The sequence below is a fragment of the Copadichromis virginalis genome, linkage group LG14 (genome assembly GCF_057382275.1).
Source record: "Copadichromis virginalis isolate Kocher_CV1m ecotype Utaka linkage group LG14, C_Virginalis_male_GT1.1, whole genome shotgun sequence".
Classification (NCBI taxonomy): Eukaryota; Metazoa; Chordata; class Actinopteri; order Cichliformes; family Cichlidae; genus Copadichromis; species Copadichromis virginalis.
Window position 1 is genome coordinate 14,236,005 of NC_140631.1, and position 18,858 is coordinate 14,254,862.

General features: G+C 41.4%; 2 protein-coding genes and 2 long non-coding RNA genes across 5 annotated transcripts; 1 reads left to right on the forward strand and 3 right to left on the reverse strand.

Moving 5' to 3' along the window:
• Positions 1-7,685: 7,685 nt before the first annotated feature.
• LOC146693644 (uncharacterized) lies at positions 7,686-11,373 on the reverse strand. The gene is made up of 6 exons (XM_085478634.1): positions 11,098-11,373; positions 9,692-10,346; positions 9,520-9,580; positions 8,341-9,418; positions 8,173-8,229; positions 7,686-8,062 (listed from the first exon to the last, which is right to left on the reverse strand). The coding sequence occupies exons 1-2, from the start codon at positions 11,171-11,173 to the stop codon at positions 9,736-9,738; spliced, it is 687 nt and encodes a 228-aa protein (XP_085334760.1). The 5' UTR covers positions 11,174-11,373; the 3' UTR covers positions 7,686-8,062; positions 8,173-8,229; positions 8,341-9,418; positions 9,520-9,580; positions 9,692-9,735.
• LOC146693645 (uncharacterized) lies at positions 9,756-12,611 on the forward strand. The gene is made up of 2 exons (XR_014923826.1): positions 9,756-10,091; positions 12,334-12,611. It is a non-coding gene; the product is annotated as an uncharacterized LOC146693645 (long non-coding RNA).
• An 803-nt stretch (positions 12,612-13,414) lies between these two features.
• On the reverse strand, positions 13,415-14,908 carry LOC146693646 (von Willebrand factor A domain-containing protein 5A-like). The gene is made up of 5 exons (XM_085478668.1): positions 14,879-14,908; positions 14,520-14,636; positions 14,322-14,436; positions 13,918-14,007; positions 13,415-13,615 (listed from the first exon to the last, which is right to left on the reverse strand). The coding sequence occupies exons 1-5, from the start codon at positions 14,906-14,908 to the stop codon at positions 13,521-13,523; spliced, it is 447 nt and encodes a 148-aa protein (XP_085334794.1). The 3' UTR covers positions 13,415-13,520.
• A 70-nt stretch (positions 14,909-14,978) lies between these two features.
• On the reverse strand, positions 14,979-18,815 carry LOC146693647 (uncharacterized). Of its 2 annotated transcripts, XR_014923809.1 has the most exons (4): positions 18,588-18,815; positions 16,557-16,711; positions 15,911-16,034; positions 14,980-15,789 (listed from the first exon to the last, which is right to left on the reverse strand). It is a non-coding gene; the product is annotated as an uncharacterized LOC146693647 (long non-coding RNA). The 2 variants fall into 2 exon arrangements; XR_014923808.1 differs by lacking the exon at positions 18,588-18,815 and having other exon boundaries at positions 14,979-15,789; positions 16,557-17,111.
• Positions 18,816-18,858: the final 43 nt, after the last annotated feature.

The following is an 18,858-nucleotide window of genomic DNA, read 5'->3' on the forward strand; positions in this document are numbered from 1 at the left end:
ATTTGTCAAAAAGAACAACAAAAGTACTGACTGTTAATTTTTTATTTTTGACCCTGTGACTCAGTTATTAGTTTGAAAATAAACGTTTGTATGTCTTCATAAAATACTGTAAAGCTTATGACTCTTAGGGAGTCAGGAGCTACATGACAGATATTATTTTTAATGACTTGGATATTTGCTGTTTACCAACCGTAAGTCTGCACAACAGAAATATTGTTCTGAAACACATTAAAATACACAAGTGAAAGATGATATCTGTAATGCATAAAACTGTAAGCAAAGCAAAACTGTTTATGTGAAAAACTGTAAAATATAATTTCAGTGTTCTTTTTACATTTCATAAGAGTAAAATCCTTGTAGGAGTAAATGTATCCAAGCTTCTGACAGATGTGACAGATGTTTAACTTATTGTTGTTTACTTGTAGTGTACAATAAATAATCAAAAACACAGAATTATTCTGCAATGCTTCATTACTCATTAATGTTACAAATGTTGAAAGGTAAAAGTGTTCAATAAAATCCTAAATATTGCAAAATGCTGCAAGAACTCAGTTCTTCTTTCGCTGCTTTAGGACACATCCCATTATATTGACTACTGTACACACACTACTTAATATTTAAGATACAAAAAATACTGGTTTCTGTGCATGCATCTGCAGTGAAGGTGTGTGTTGTTTTGCCATGCAGCTTTTACTTACTTAGGCGCAATCAAGCACTCTTCTTCATTTTGCCTACCATGAAGTCAAGCCAAAAAAACAAGAAAAGAAAAAAGATTTTTCTGGTATGAAGTATAACAGTTCCCTGAACTACCTCTGATAGTGTCCTCATCGTGATAATATTCCCTTTATTTATGATTAGTAATCTTTATCTTCAGAGGTGTGGGTGACAGTTTTAGTGTTTGCTTTAAAAAACAAAAAACAACAAAAACTCAAAACAAAAACTTGATGGAATATTTCTCTGGACAAGAGGTCCTTGGATCGCCTCTCCGTTGTCTTTGTTGAACGCAATGAAGGCAGTGAAAAAACTGCTCACTCCTGATTGGACACTGAGCTGCACCACCTTCTCCTTCACTCCTCCACTGTGGCTTCTCAGGAAGTCCTGCATTTGGGTCCTGTTATTCACTCAAACCTGACAATAACACATCACCCTGTTTTATCCACAACTGTAAATTTTCGGAGACATCCTGTTACATTTACTGAGATCAGCAACAGACTTTCTGAATTCAAACCTCAATAAAAATGTGAAAATGACTCAGCTTTTCCTTCTTTTGTTTTTACAGCATTATGGACTATAAGTTAAAGCAATTAATGATGCAGTGAATGGTGGTCAAAGGGTTGATCTTTACACAGAGCACGTCTGTCCCTTTTTATTAGCCCATTACAATTATTCCCCCATCACTTTAAAAAGGCAACAAAACATGCATGTAACATTTCTTCAGAGATGTAATTCAGTTTTAATTATATAGCGCCAAATCAACACAACAGTCACCTCAAGGTGCTTTATATTGTAAGGTAAATACACTAAGTAATACAGAAAAAAAACAACAACAATTGAATGATCCTCTTTGAGCAAGTACCTGGCAACAGTGGGAAATAAAAACTCCCCTTTAACAGGAAGAAACCTCTGGGAAATCAAGGCTCAGGAAGGGGCAGCCATTTGCCACAACTGGTTAAGGGAGAGGGGAGCAGGACAAAAGAAACACACTGTGGAAGAGAGACAAGTTAGTGTCACAATCTAAATGTTGAAGTTGGTCGACATTTTCAGATCAGACTTATGGTCTTTAAGCCAAGTTTAAAATTTGTTTTGAATGTCCTTGGTGTAGTTATTGATGTCATTACTTTTTATGACAATCTGTTCTTAAATTGTGTTTTATTTCTCACAAAAGTGAAAAGATTATGGAAGAAAGTCGAGCCAAAGAACAGAGTTGGCTCTTAGACTTCGAGTATAGGAGGCCCTCAGCAGAACTTTTAAAGAGAATAAGAAACACAGAAAACCTTAGATAAGGAGGTGTGCTCTGACAGTGCAGCGCAGCACCCAGAAAGCTATTTGGCATTGGCAGAGAAGACTTAGGAAGTTATTCAGGAGCAAAACCCTGGTACTCAACTTTGCTGCTCAAACCTCAAATATATTGATACTTTTACGCCAATATACAATTTATTTCCAAAATTGTTACAACAAAGAAATAAAAAACCAAACATAGATTTCATAACTTTTTATGCTAATTATTATTTCAATCACTACAAAACAGGCAGTTTTTGAAAATTCAGATGTAACTCTAACTACAGTCATGAATAAGCGAACATGAATGGAGACTATGTGCTGTCTTAAGACGTTCAAGCAGGGCTCTAGAGTGCGACCAATTTGGTCGCAAATACGACCAAATTTTTCAGTGGTGCGACTAAAAAGAAATATTTGGTTGCACCTGTGCGACCAACTGTTCGGGTAGCAAAAAAAAAACAAAAAACTGCAACCTTCCCTGTGGTCAACAACAGACACACATTTTGCCCCTATCGTGGACTAAACCAATCAGAGATAGTAAGGGGCGGGACCTCTCTGATTCGCCGTGGTCCAGATGAAGGTGCAGGTGGTAGTGGGAGGTGAGTAGCTTGAATGAGGTAGAGGGAGGTCATGCACTTAAATTAACACACAGACATAGCCTGTCTGGGTAAACTGTTTGCAAGTGTTGTTTAAGTCTAACAAGTAGAATAAATAGATGTATCTGGAGGAACTGAGAGAGGAACTGTTCTGTTTTAGAATATGGCCGATGTTGTTTTTATCTGGGGTGACATATATTGTTGGTCATCATATGTATAAAATGATCCATCTTAACTGTTGTAAGGAAGTTCGATGCTGTTTGGGTGATCGTGCTCGACTTCCCCCCATATGTTTTCTAATTAAATCCTGTTTTGACGCACCTGAATGAGACTCTGCAGTCGTTTGTCTCTCTCCTCAAAAACGAACAGGTGACATCAACAACAGACACACATTTTGCCCCTATCGTGGACTAAACCAATCAGAGATAGTAAGGGGCGGGACCTCTCTGATTGGCCGTGGTCCAGTTGAAAGTGCAGGTGGAAATGGGAGGTGAGTAGCTTGAATAAAGCGATATCAATTCATTAAATCCTGAATGACTTTTAAATATAACTGTGTTTTGCCAGAAACGCCAGATTCTCAGATTAAAGCTCACAAAACCATTTCAACAACAACCAAACAGCAAATGAGAGCAGGTACACGGATTCCACACAAAGACGTAAACACAGAGCGGACCCGACGCATCAGAATCAGCTTTGTCTTTCTCGGCTTTCTCATCCGACGGCCTTAGACGGACACGCTGTCGGAGCTCAGCGATTCTGATGCGTCCGGTCTGTGATTACATCTTTTTGCGCTGATTCTGAGCTGCAGGTTTTGTCTCTTTCAACCAAAATTCATCGAGCCAGCAGCAAAAGAAGCAGCAAACTGCGCTTCACATTTGATCAATGTCATCATGAATTTTGCTGTTTTGCTTCCACGACTATTAAAATCACACTCCATGCACAGCTAGCTCTCTCTCTATCTCTCTCTGTACTTCAAGAACAGTTTCCCGTCTCCAATCTCTGTTTCCTGTATTATTCATTCGCTTATTACCCACCAGTCTACCGTTGTTTACAGCGCTGCTGTCTTTTTCTTTTCTTTTTCTTTTTTTCACTTAAATGACCTTGGACAAGAAAGCCTATTTTTTTTGTTGTTCAATACTGAAGAAATTTAAACTTTATATGCAGAACATTGTAGAATATTTTGAAGGTTATCTGCTATAAAAAGCCAGACCAGGAAAATCTCCTTCATGTTTTTCTGTGTTTTATTCTCAGTTACTTTCACACAAAGGCATCTGCTGTGATGTTCACAATTCTGATGAAGTCAGTACTGATAAATGATCAGAATTATAATATTTCTGACTGTCTGAGGCTAAGTTGAATCGAATTGGGACTTTGAGAACTGGAATCGAAGGGATTATAGAAATCAGTGATGATACCCAGCCCTAGTGAGCAGCCTAGGCACGACAGAAGTGGATGTAGCTGTAATAAGAAAATTACTATTGATAACTTTTCTGTTAGGTTAAGGCCTGATCCTTCTGAAATTCATAGCCAGTGCTCTGACACGGTGTCATCAATCTTTGAATGCTGAAAAAAGCACAGTGTATCCAGAAAAACACATAATATTATATAAATTATTATAAAATTTGTGTGCGCCTAACTTTTGTGCCGTAGAAAACACAACAATGATATAAAACAGCTCTGTATCAAAGGCAGTGTGGAGTAAGCAGACCTGCTTCTGTTCACTCTGAAGATGAAGCTACTTTAAGAAAACCCTCAGAGTCCCAGAGCTTCTTTCTTCACGCTGCAACCCAGCAGGACATTTCCAGCATCCACACACTCTGACACACACGGTGCTAAAAACACAAAACAGATATTAAAATAATGATTGTGGGAGGAAAGCTGTAGAATGAAATAGTTTTTTAAAGCTGTTATTTTATCTGTTACAATCATTGCTAGTACCATTGTGAGCACAGAGCCACGAGGCAGCCTTCATAGCCAGAAGCTCCCACTCGTCCTTTGCATCCATCTTGAAACCATGAAGCCAGATCAGAGCCAGAATGGTGGCCCACACTTCACTGCTGGTCTAATTCCCCAAATCAAAATCAATCAAATAAAACAGACAGAACACACATTTTACTTTCTACAACCAGTAATATTACATATGTTTGTGTACTTCTTTGTCACACGGGGTCACCAAGGTGGGCAGCTCTGCATATTTGATTTGGCAGATTATTACACTGGATGCTCTTCCTGATGAAATCCCAAACTGTGATGTCATAAATGCTCTAAAATAATGTGCTGACATGTTTTTACAACAACTGATGAGGAAAATAATTTCTGCTGCCGTGTGGTTTCTGGATAATATCAGACGCTGGTGCAGCTCAGTGGGAGGTTAGGAGTGTGATTACCACCAGTGTTTTAGCTTCTGATATGCAGATGTTTATTCTCAGGCTGTGAGGCAGGCCTACGTTTAGTTTGACTTCATTTTATATGTTTTATGGTGTGTTTTTAATTATATCATGTGTTTTTGTTCAAATTATAGAATCAAATCTGTTTTATCTCACATCATCATTTTGTGTTAATATTTAAATTGACAGCAGTGCACCTTTTCAGGCTTTGACTTTTCCACCTCCTCGTTGGTCTGTCCCAGTGCAGCAGCCAGAGCTGGATCAAGCAGCCAGCAGCCAGACGCCTCCTGCAGGGAGACTAACTGCAGCAAAGGGTCTCTGGGTGGCTGCTCAGGCACAGCAGCTGGAAAATCTAAGATGCAATAAAAACAAAACCCGATTATGGTGCTAGATGACAAACAGAACTCTACATGATAACTCAGTGCATAAAACACCGCACTGTAAACTATGCAACAGATAAATATTATGTTTTTCACTTGAAAATTACATCTTAAAAATGTAATCATTACATAAGAGCTCCACATCAAACACATTAATCACATCATCTTTGTAGTGAAATAGCTGATGACTCATTAAACGTTTCCATGCAATTTATCCACAGTGAAAAATATTCACTTTGCTGGATCTGAAAATCACGTGTTCCGAGATCAGACGAGATCGGGCGTGTTCAGGGTGGTGTGGCCGTAAGCGTAGACATTGAGGGCTAGCAGGAGGGACTATGCGCTTACCTGCTGCTCTCTGGCAGGTAGCTCCATGCCCTCCTGGGTTTTAAATGCACCTTAGAACACACATGCATCAACACTACAATGAGCGGGTGGAGGGAGGTTTGGAGTCTTCTCTCACCCCCGTTCTCTGCGGCCCGCTGGAGCGGGGGGGCTAGGAGGAGGAGTTGGCCGTCCGACTGCGGTCTGGAGTGTGGGGCCTCCCTGCTGCTGCAGAGTCGGGGCGGTCTGCCTCTCCCCACCGCAGGGAAAAGGGTAACACCACCTGGGTCTGGGTGCAGTTCCCCCCTTCAGGGGCAAGGGTACCTAGACCCGGTTCGTAGAGTACGCTTGGGGAGTGTGATCGTGTGTACAGCGTCTCTTTATGTCTGTCTCCACGTTGGTTGAGTGTGGAGTAAGTGCATATGAGAGCATGAGGGTGGGAATGGATGTTTGTGTCTGTGTGTGCCTGTATGTCTGTGTCTATATGTCAGGTTGGGTATCAGACGCCACCTCTCTGGGGACATCTCAGGCCCTCCAAGGTTTGGAGGCCTATCTCCCCCCACCACCACTTCCCCTGCCAATGGCGCACTCCCTCAGACATCGGTGCGTTGGTGGTTCTTTGTGTCTGGGGATGGGCGTCCAGGTACACACCGGCTCACTCCTTGGCGGCCGCTTATTGGGGCCTGGATCCTGGGGCTCGCTCGGGCCACTTCGGAGATGGGGTGCCCCCGGCCTCTCGGCCTGGAGCTCGGTCACTCAGGCACAGCTGGCTGCCAGCGGAGCTCACGGGCGCGTCACTGCAACTCCCCCTGGCTCCTGCTCCGCGGCTGCTGAGTGAGCCCTCATCTGGGACTCTCCTCAGCTCTTTCTGGTACAGTGGCGCAGCTGCCCCTCTGTTGGTCTTCCTTGGTCTCTTGTGTTCTGGGGGCCTCTGGATGTCTGGAGTTTTGATCTCCTCCATACCTGCTTCATGCCCTGGAGGACGGGGCTGTGGCCCCCCCCACACCCTCTAGCACAGGGCTGCCCAATCCCAGTCCTCGAGAGCTACTATCCTGCAGCTTTTAGATGCATCCCTACTCCAACACAGCTGAATCAAATGGTTTGATTACCTCTTCAGCATGCCATCGTGTTTGGCAAAGGCCTGATAACAAGCCATTCATTTGATTCAGCTGTGTTGGAGTAGGGATGCATCTAAAAGCTGCAGGATAGTAGCTCTCGAGGACTGGGATTGGGCAGCCCTGCTCTAGCAGATCATTACATGAAGGAACTTTTTAAAAAAACAAGCGCGTCCATGCTCACAGGTGTACACACGGGTGATCACACCCACAAACTACACCCTTTTTGGCTCCTACCTCAAAGCACACTGTGTTCTGTTGATCTTACGTGCTGCACAATAATGTTTAATATTTAGTATTTACTGTCATATTCCCATATATCATTGTGATGTTGTTTATTCTATTACTCTTGTTCTCTTCTGCTTGTTTTCTTTTTTCTTTCTCAACAGGTGATCCAGGTGATCGATAGATGCATTTTTTTTTCCTGCCCATTCTGTTGGGTTTTGTTTTTTGCCCTTCTCCCCTGTCCCTCTTCTCAGCTGTTTCTCTTTCTTTCTCCCCTTCTTTCCCCCAGTCAAGTCTGTCCCATATTCAGCAAGTGAAAATAAAATAAACAATAAAAGGTGAATCAAATGGACCATTACAGCAAGGCTGGGATGGTCAATTTGGTAAAGTAAATCCGTTGGGCATCTTTCTTTGCCTTTAGACAATAATTCTGATGGCAAAAGAGCCAAACGGGACAGGCAAGAAAAGAAAAAAAAGAAAATCACGTGTTCATTTCATTAGACACTAGCAATACTATTAAACTGGACCTTATCATTCTCATATGTGAAACTGAGTCATATCATAACAATCTATATATGTAATATGTGTTTGCCTGAATCTTCCAGCACAAACAGAAAGAGGAGCTGTTGTCTGAGTATCAATGCAAATACACACCAGAAATCGTTCAGTAAAGACAAATTTAATAAATGAAAGCTGGTGAGAGGGCCTTTGATGTTTCTCTTTGGATCATCCTTCCATCCATTTCTTCAGCTTATCCAATTCAAGATTGGAGCCATCCCAGCTGTTATGGGGCCAGAGGCAGGAGTACAACCTGGACAGGTCAGTCTAACACAGAGAAACAGACAACTATTCACACTCACATTCAACCTAACTGCATCTCTCTGGACTGTGGGATGAAGCTGGAGTACCTGGAGGGAACCACAAAGGCGCCAGGACTGTCTTCTCTCAGGTGACGGCCGTTCACGCTGCTCTGAAGACCCTCAGTTGTCTTTGGATCATCCTGTTGTTTGTCTCCCAGTGTCGTTGCTGCTCTTCTCCTTTCAAAGACAAACACCAAATAACACCAAATGAGAGTGAATCACTTCAGAACAACGGGAACACTCCTGGTTATTGTGAGCAAACGTCATAACAAGATGAATATATTTACCATTTTACTGAGGGAACATCTTCTGTGTGGAGTTTCTTCTCATCTTGGCTCTTTTTCCTGACATTTAGAAACAAGAGGCAGAAAAGAAAGAATAAAAGTTAAAACCTCAACGATTTTTTAATGTTTGGGATATTTTAGAAACAACCGTAAACACTATTTACTACTTACCACTTTGTTCATTCTTGCTGACGTTCACTCTCCTCATCTTCTCTCTAAAGGACAAATGACAGTAAAGAGGGAATCGTTTTAGTAACTTTATCAACCAGGTGAGCAGAATTTTAGATATTTATCAATATTCTGATTAAAAGCAGAGTGAATACTTATCTTTTTACGAGAAAGGGTTCAATCCGTCCTGTCTTAGGTCACAAAAGACAAATGGGAAGAAAAAAATTAGTAAATGATTTCAGCAACTAGAGGAAGTGTTCACTGAGGAGGAGCTGTCATAATAATATAAAATCAATATGTACTTATCTTTTTTTTAATGAGAGTTTACAGAGCACGCTGGCTTCGCTCCTCCCTCCGCTCCTCTCTGAAAGTTACCTGGATAAAGGATAATAACAATTAATAGCACCATCAAAACAGACAAACCTGAAAGAATTGCTGATCAGAGTTGTGACAGAGTCGCAGGTTAGATGGATGTATACTTATCTTTCACAATGAGAGCGTTTGCATCTTCCTTTAGAGAGAAGATGAGGAGAGTGAACGTCAGCAAGAATGAACAAAGTGGTAAGTAGTAAATAGTGTTTACGGTTGTTTCTAAAATATCCCAAACATTAAAAAAATCGTTGAGGTTTTAACTTTTATTCTTTCTTTTCTGCCTCTTGTTTCTAAATGTCAGGAAAAAGAGCCAAGATGAGAAGAAACTCCACACAGAAGATGTTCCCTCAGTAAAATGGTAAATATATGTGTTCTTTGTACTTTAAATGTGTAAAATGAGTTCTTATCTTTTTTTTGTGAGAGGGCCTTTAATGTTTCTCTTTGGATCATCCTTCCATCCATTTCTTCAGCTTATCCAATTCAAGATTGGAGCCATCCCAGCTGTTATGGGGCCAGAGGCAGGAGTACAACCTGGACAGGTCAGTCTAACACAGAGAAACAGACAACTATTCACACTCACATTCAACCTAACTGCATCTCTCTGGACTGTGGGATGAAGCTGGAGTACCTGGAGGGAACCACAAAGGCGCCAGGACTGTCTTGCTCTCAGGTGACGGCCGTTCACGCTGCTCTGAAGACCCTCAGTTGTCTTTGGATCAAATAACACCAAATGAGAGTAAATCACTTCAGAAACACAGGAACACTCCTGGTTATTGTGAGCAAACGTCATAACAAGATGAATATATTTACCATTTTACTGAGGGAAAATCTTCTGTGTGGAGTTTCTTCGCAGCGTGACTCTTTTTCCTGACTTTTAGAAACAAGAGGCAGAAAAGAAAGAATAAAAGTTAAAACCTCGACGATTTTCAAATATTTTAGGACATTATTTTAGAAACAACCTTAAGCACTATTTACTACTTACCACTTTGTTCAGGCTTGCTGACGTTCGACATGCTTCACTGTATATTATAATCTCAAGCGCTTCCTTGCTGGACTCGGGCTCCGGATGCTGCTCTCTTCCTCCGGAGCCTTCCTCTTAGCACGCTTTGCCGACATATTTAGAAAACGGCAGAGCACCGAAGTGAGAAGTCTGCCGTCCGCGCTGTAGTCTGTTATTCTCCAGCGGTTCGTCATCTCAGTGTCCTCTGTTCGGTAAACAGTGGAGATGACTCTGGTGACGAGGAGGCCGTCGACAGTCAAGGTGCCGACACGGTTCCTCCGATCTGCCTTCAGCACAGCAAGATCCGCTTTCTCTGGAAGAACTGGAGTCAGGAAGCGTGGATGAGAGCTGGAGCCCGCAGGCGGCAGCATCATGCCAGCTGGTGAGTCCGTAGGAGGAGAAGGAGTGGTGTTCTCTCTCTGGCTCTGCCTCACATGGACAAATGGTGTCGTCACCTGGTCCCGATGGAACAATCCTTTAAAAGGTATGTAAGGAAAGTCCTTGGACCCCGTCACCAGGTTATGGTAAAGAGTGAGGACCAGGTGGGACATGGAGTCCAGTTGGCTGCTGCTCAGTTCACGGTTCCTCAAGTTAATGACGACCATCTGAGGAGCAGTGATTGGACTCACCAGCTCAGCTACGAGAAAGGAAAGCATGCGTGTACGTTAATCATGTGATCACACAAACTAAAGCCTGAATTTAAATTGTCCAGACATGGCTTTACATCATCATAAGCTCTTCCACACACAAACAGTAAGAAGCTCCCAGCAGAACTCATTGTTTATGAAAGCCTTCACCTTTTTTGGTAAAAGTTTTCATGCAGTGTAAGGCTGCATGGACTTTCACTGAGGTTTTAATACGCATTCACATTAAGGAGTAATATCTTCATATTAGTTGAGCATCGATATTTTGAGAATAAAGCAGCTACATTTAGGTGAGAAACCTCCCACCTCCTTATTGCAGGCACACACTGTTTCAATCTCAAACTCATCCAGCGACTCTGTGAACTTTTAAAACTCCATTCTCCAGCTTTATAAAATTCACAATTTATGAAACTTTCACGTATAACTCAGCGCCAGCAGCCCAAACATGTCAACTCAAACCCTCTACATGCAAAAACGGCCGCGCGCTGACGTCAGCGTCCTCCAATGCCTTACGTCGTTTCCAGGGCGCGTGCATTCAATTGTTTTTTTTTCCAGCGATTTAAAAAAAAACATGGCGCCATCTTTATAGTGTACTGGCACATGTTAAAATTGATGTTACTCAAGTATGAAACATCTCATCCTAAACGTTAACACTCATGAAGTCCTACTTCCAAACAATAAAAGACAAAAATCTAAGTTGTATTTGTTTGCTAGCACTCTGACATATTAGCCTGCTGTACTCACCATAGCGTTGATCTAACACCTCGTCAATAAAAAGGGAGAACAGGTGCATCTCGCGACTGAAGTTTGTAGAAGTCATTTTGCAAATCCTTCTTGAAGATTTTCAAACGTTGGCTGTAGTTTGAAAAATCCGAGTTTTCACAGCACTAGTGGGAAAAAGCTCCTGTTTGCGCTCAAACGTGAAACCCGAATTCCAATTTTGCCTCCTGCTTTTATACCTGCACTCAAACACGTCATCATCACCATGACTCCCAGTGCCACCGAAAATCAATTTTATTTATTTAAAATAAAGTTCGTCTAATTATCATAGCTTTTTCAAAAATATATATATTTCTCATTTTATTTTACTCTTTTATTCATCCTTTATAAAAATATGTTGCCAAACTTTGTCGTTTTAATTCTTTAAAAAAATCATTAATTCACCAGTTTACAAAAATGAAGATCGATATCTGAAATTTAAATTAATAAATAAATAATTACAATTGATAATGGATTTTTAGCATTAAAGAATAGTTTTTCAATGCGCTTTAAATGTTATCAGAGCCGATGTTGTGCCAAAAAGTGATCGCAGTCCAAAAAGTGATTTACGGTATTGAAACGTTTGTTTGTGTCATGACATTTGTAAACAGTTGATGTTTAAGGTGCAGTTCACGTGGAAGCCAGAGGAGGGTGGTGTTGTGCGCATAATACAAAGTGATGGCGAAACCTAAAAGACGGTGTCATGTCTGCTCCCTGAAGCAATCTCATAACAGTTTCAATCTATTTCAAGCCAGTTAGCACATTTCTGTTATGAAGTTTAATAATTTTTGGCAGTAAACTTTTAAATCCTTTTATTATGAATATCACGTTTTCAGATTTTCAAGAGAGACCAGACCAATAGGGCAGCAGAAATCATAAAAATAAATAAATAAATAAGAGTTTTATAAAGATTAAAACAGTAAAAAAAAAAAGAGAGAGACTGGAATGATTATGATGTATAACACAGAATATGTACAATAACAGAGTTATAAACATGAAAACACGTGATACTTTTTATTTCATCTATAACCTCTGTGTAAATTTTGTTGATTGCAAAGTGTTTATGAATATGTTTTTAAAAGCTGGTTATCTGACTGTCAGTTAATAGCAATTAAAAAGAAAGCTGATTTTTATTATTCCTAAATGGAAAAAGTCCATTATGAATTTTTGTTATGAATTTCATTTATCAATCCACCTCCTCACTGCTCTTTCCCGGTGCAGCAGCCAGAGCTGGATCAAGCAGCCAGATGGCTTCTGGAGGAAGACTAACTGCAACAAAGGGTCTCTGGGAGGCTGCTCAGGCACAGCAGCTGAAAAATCAAAGATGAAATAAAAACTGGACCTGATCATGGTGCTGCATGAGACAAAAAGTCTAGATGATAAACCAGTGTATGAATTGGTAACACTGCTTATGATGATCATGTTTAGGTGGAAACTAGCGAGCTAACTTACTGCAAACCTCTAACTCAGTTAAATTGAATAAACTCTGTTTTCTTGGATGCCTGGATGTTAAACTTAATTGTTAAACCCGGTAAAACAGCAACACTGATCATTTTATTAAAGATGAAAGAAGTTAGACCGTTTTTAGCTCTCAGTGATCCCTCAGTGTTCGTTTGACTTTGGGACCTGAAATATGGCAGCTTTTCACTTACACATTTTTGAACCACTCATTCATAGAAATAGTTTCCAGTCAAAGATCTGGACAGATCCACCAAGTTCACAGTAGTTTTTCAATTTTCTGCAGCGCAGAAAAAAACCCCCTGAAAACATCACTCCTCTGAAGTAACACATTGTGATTCATGTACAAACAACACACAATTATTGTAGATTCTTCAAAGCCTCCTTATATTCAACACTTGGGCAGGTGGTGTTATACATGCCCTCACAGCACCGGCACATCAATCACCCTATTTTCACCTTGTCACCTTCATTAAGCTGCTCTCTTTCTACAGAAGGCCCACCGCATGCATGGGGGGGGGATACCGTGGGCCAGGGCTGTGGCATCTAACGTCTGGTTGTCAGTGTCCTTTGGAAAAGCAAGTGATTGTCCTAAAATCAGATGTTCCAGCAGATTGATCTAGTTTGCCAACAACATGAGAGGCTGCTCCTACCTGTCCTGGTGAGCTGGGCATAAATCAGTGACCTCTGACCCTGGAAAAGTGTTGTGATTAGTGGAGAGAGGACAGTGACAGACACTTCCTTTGGTAAATCCAATATGACTGAGATGTCGACCACAGTCAGCTGCAGAGCAAACTGCAGCGACTGCATCACCTGAAAAATAATGAAAAACCCTGAAAAAATATACATTTATGTTTTTGGAATTTATGTCTTCTGTTCAAATACTAATATCATCTTGCCTTTTCATGATAATTGTTATGACTCATTGTCTTACTTTTGGTTGCATCCTGTCAGTCCCTGTGATGAACTGAGCGTGACCTCCTCCTTGGCCATCCCATTGATGAGAGCAGAGCTGGCCCCTTCCCCAATCCCAAAAGAGAAACACCTGCAATACAACAACTGTTTTTAAGACACACAGGTTTGGTACGCAGAGAACCTGAATTCTCAATCACTTCTTTGGTGCTCCCCACCTCTCCATCAGTAAAGACAAACAGCAAGAGAGGAGAGTTTTTTCACCTACACAAGCAAAAGCTCAACTCTTTGGCAGGTATACAAGTATGCTTTCAGTAATCTGTTTTAGCAAGTAAATCAAACATAACCTGGAGTTTTGCAGAATCATCCAAAGGCAACATGGTGTTTTACAGTGATATCACTTTAAGTCACTGAGATCACATGAATACAACTCACGGGAAGATGTGTTCACAACGAGACCCCAAACTGTAAAATGTTTGAATAGCAGCCCATTGGTAAACTCTTCAACAGGAGCAGAGGACTGTCCTGAAGGGAAGAGGGAAAGATGGTGAGGCCACTGTGTGAGAGGAACGATTTGAGGAAATATTTTGTAACTCTAACACCACTTTATGAATACTCTGGCACTGCTGGTGCGAGTATTACTCATATTTTCAGATTGATTCACTACCAACACAAACTCTCCACATGAAGCCATTGAACACATCAGAGACATGAAAAGGACAGAAAAATGTCAAGTTTACAGTTTCTAATATATTCCAATACAATTAAATTCCAGGTTGAAGAACTGGGATCTTGAATTTTTATTTGCAAACTAATGACTTCACTTATTTTTCACTCACCCGGCTCAGCAGAGGCCTGTCCTGCCTCCACCACAGCAGTGGGCTGGTGGGCGTCTTTGTAATAAATCAGCAGTTCAACATCTCTGTCAAACTTGTGTCCTGCAGCCAGCTTGACCTGCACACCACAAACACATTCATATTTATTCCTCAGGAAGAAGTAACAACCACACACAGCAGACACATCAGCACTCTACTTACCGTGGCCTGGGTTTGATCAGTGTTGAGGTACTGCAGAGGGTCCAGGGAGCAGTTGGACTCTACTTTATGGATTGGACGAGGAGAGGAGACAGAAGAAACATCACTGGACAACCAAAACTATTTTACAGCTATTTTAGTTTAAAACCATAAAAAGTGACAGAAAAGGAATATGTTTGTTTTTGTAAATATGCTCTTGACTTTTATGATCTATGGATGGTATAATGACAAATATCAGTATAATGAGGAAAACATCATTTTTGCCTCTCTTTTTTTAAAACAAACCTTTAAAGTGATATAAGATTTTATGTCAGCGCAAGTTAGTGAGTGTTAAGTAATTATAAACCTCTTTATGATCTAACTTTTTGGAAAAAATAAGGGAAACTCCACATAACATTTTCTTAATTAGTTAAAACCATTTACTGATATAAAGTCATGACGTTTGGCCAGCTTGAAGATGGAGAGAAAGACGGACACTCTTTTTTTATTAATCCTTTATTTATCCAGGTAAAAAAAATCTCATTGAGATTAAAAATCTCATTTCCAAGAGAGACCTGGCATCATGGCAACAAAAGTCACATACCACATAACATTTAAAACAAATACAATATCCCATACCAACATGTGTAAAATATACAATAACACATTAAAAACAATCACACTGAGTAAAAGAGCTGTTCTCTCGTTCCTTTAAGACAGACTTAAACTCTCCCAAGGTAACCAATTCTAATAATTTGAGTTCCTTCTGCAGATTATTCCAGGAAGCAGGGGCAGCGTATTTAAAACCTTTTCCCCCAATTCTGTTCTGATTTTTGGGACAATCAATTGTATGATTTTGTTCGAACGAAGGCTGTATTGGTTGTGGTCTTTCTCGAATTGATGAGATTCTAGATTGGTTTTGGTGTTTCTGTGTGAAATCAGTAAAAACATGAACATAATCGCCATCTAGTGGCAGAGAAAAGGAATTAAAACACTTTGTGAATGAGCTGCCACAGCAGTGGTCCAATCTTCTACTGTGTCAGGAGTATTCAGACAATTTTGACATACTTTTTTTCCACAATGGTAAAACCAATATTAGGTACATAATTCACGACAAATAAACATGTAAAAGGGGCTGATGATATAAAACAGCTCTGTATCAAAGGCAGTGTGGAGTAAGCAGACCTGCTTCTGTTCACTCTGAAGATGAAGCTACTTTAAGAAAACCCTCAGAGACCCAGAGCTTCTTTCTTCACGCTGCAACCCAGCAGGACATTTCCAGCATCCACACACTCTGACACACACGGTGATAAAAACACAAAACAGATATTAAAATAATGATTGTGGGAGGAAAGCTGTAGAATGAAACAGTTTTTTAAAGCTGTTATTTTATCTGTTACAATCATTGCTAGTACCATTGTGAGCACAGAGCCACGAGGCAGCCTTCATAGCCAGAAGCTCCCACTCGTCCTTTGCATCCATCTTGAAACCATGAAGCCAGATCAGAGCCAGAATGGTGGCCCACACTTCACTGCTGGTCTAATTCCCCAAATCAAAATCAATCAAATAAACCAGACAGAACACACATTTTACTTTCTACAACCAGTAATATTACATATGTTTGTGTACTTCTTTGTCACACGGGGTCACCAAGGTGGGCAGCTCTGCATATTTGATTTGGCAGATTATTACACTGGATGCTCTTCCTGATGAAATCCCAAACTGTGATGTCATAAATGCTCTAAAATAATGTGCTGACATGTTTTTACAACAACTGATGAGGAAAATAATTTCTGCTGCCGTGTGGTTTCTGGATAATATCAGACGCTGGTGCAGCTCAGTGGGAGGTTAGGAGTGTGATTACCACCAGTGTTTTAGCTTCTGATATGCAGATGTTTATTCTCAGGCTGTGAGGCAGGCCTACGTTTAGTTTGACTTCATTTTATTTGTTTTATGGTGTGTTTTTAATTATATCATGTGTTTTTGTTCAAATTATAGAATCAAATCTGTTTTATCTCACATCATCATTTTGTGTTAATATTTAAATTGACAGCAGTGCACCTTTTCAGGCTTTGACTTTTCCACCTCCTCGTTGGTCTGTCCCAGTGCAGCAGCCAGAGCTGGATCAAGCAGCCAGCAGCCAGACGCCTCCTGCAGGGAGACTAACTGCAGCAAAGGGTCTCTGGGTGGCTGCTCAGGCACAGCAGCTGGAAAATCTAAGATGCAATAAAAACAAAACCCGATTATGGTGCTAGATGACAAACAGAACTCTACATGATAACTCAGTGCATAAAACACCGCACTGTAAACTATGCAACAGATAAATATTATGTTTTTCACTTGAAAATTACATCTTAAAAATGTAATCATTACATAAGAGCTCCACATCAAACACATTAATCACATCATCTTTGTAGTGAAACAGCTGATGACTCATTAAACGTTTCCATGCAATTTATCCACAGTGAAAAATATTCACTTTGCTGGATCTGAAAATCACGATTTCCGAGATCAGACGAGATCGGGCGTGTTCAGGGTGGTGTGGCCGTAAGCGTAGACATTGAGGGCTAGCAGGAGGGACTATGCGCTTACCTGCTGCTCTCTGGCAGGTAGCTCCATGCCCTCCTGGGTTTTAAATGCACCTTAGAACACACATGCATCAACACTACAATGAGCGGGTGGAGGGAGGTTTGGAGTCTTCTCTCACCCCCGTTCTCTGCGGCCTGCTGGAGCGGGGGGGCTAGGAGGAGGAGTTGGCCGTCCGACTGCGGTCTGGAGTGTGGGGCCTCCCTGCTGCTGCGGAGTCGGGGCGGTCTGCCTCTCCCCACCGCAGGGAAAAGGGTAACACCACCTGGGTCTGGGTGCAGTTCCCCCCTTCAGGGGCAAGGGTACCTAGACCCGGTTCGTAGAGTACGCTTGGGGAGTGTGATCGTGTGTACAGCGTCTCTTTATGTCTGTCTCCACGTTGGTTGAGTGTGGAGTAAGTGCATATGAGAGCATGAGGGTGGGAATGGATGTTTGTATCTGTGTGTGCCTGTATGTCTGTGTCTATATGTCAGGTTGGGTGTCAGGCGCCACCTCTCTGGGGACATCTCAGGCCCTCCAAGGTTTGGAGGCCTATCTCCCCCCACCACCACTTCCCCTGCCAGTGGTGGACTCCCTCAGACATCAGTGCGTTGGTGGTTCTTTGTGTCTGGGGATGGGCGTCCAGGTACACACCGGCTCACTCCTTGGCGGCCGCTTATCGGGGCCTCTGGATGTCTGGAGTTTTGATCTCCTCCATACCTGCTTCATGCCCTGAAGGACGGGGCTGTGGCCCCCCCACACCCTCTAGCAGATCATTACATCAAGGAACTTTTTAAAAAAACAAGCGCGTCCATGCTCACAGGTGTACACACGGGTGATCACACCCACAAACTACACCCTTTTTGGCTCCTACCTCAAAGCACACTGTGTTCTGCTGATCTTACGTGCTGCACAATAATGTTTAATATTTAGTATTTACTGTCATATTCCCATATATCATTGTGATGTTGTTTATTCTATTACTCTTGTTCTCTTCTGCTTGTTTTCTTTTTTCTTTCTCAACAGGTGATCCAGGTGATCGATAGATGCATTTTCTTTTCTTTTTCTGCCCATTCTGTTGGGTTTTGTTTTTTGCCCTTCTCCCCTGTCCCTCTTCTCAGCTGTTTCTCTTTCTTTCTCCCCTTCTTTCCCCCAGTCAAGTCTGTCCCGTATTCAGCAAGTGAAAATAAAATAAACAATAAAAGGTGAATCAAATGGACCATTACGGCAAGGCTGGGATGGTCAATTTGGTAAAGTAAATCCGTTGGGCATCTTTCTTTGCCTTTAGACAACAATTCTGATGGCAAAAGAGCCAAACGGGACAGGCAAGAAAAGAAAAAAAAGAAAATCACGTGTTCATTTCATTAGACACTAGCAATACTATTAAACTGGACCTTATCATTCTCATATAGCACTAAATGTGAAACTGAGTCATATCATAACAATCTATATAATATGTGTTTGCCTGAATCTTCCAGCACAAACAGAAAGAGGAGCTGTTGTCTGAGTATCAATGCAAATACACACCAGAAATCGTTCAGTAAAGACAAATTTAATAAATGAAATCTGGTGAGAGGGCCTTTGATGTTTCTCTTTGGATCATCCTTCCATCCATTTCTTCAGCTTATCCAATTCAAGATTGGAGCCATCCCAGCTGTTATGGGGCCAGAGGCAGGAGTACAACCTGGACAGGTCAGTCTAACACAGAGAAACAGACAACTATTCACACTCACATTCAACCTAACTGCATCTCTCTGGACTGTGGGATGAAGCTGGAGTACCTGGAGGGAACCACAAA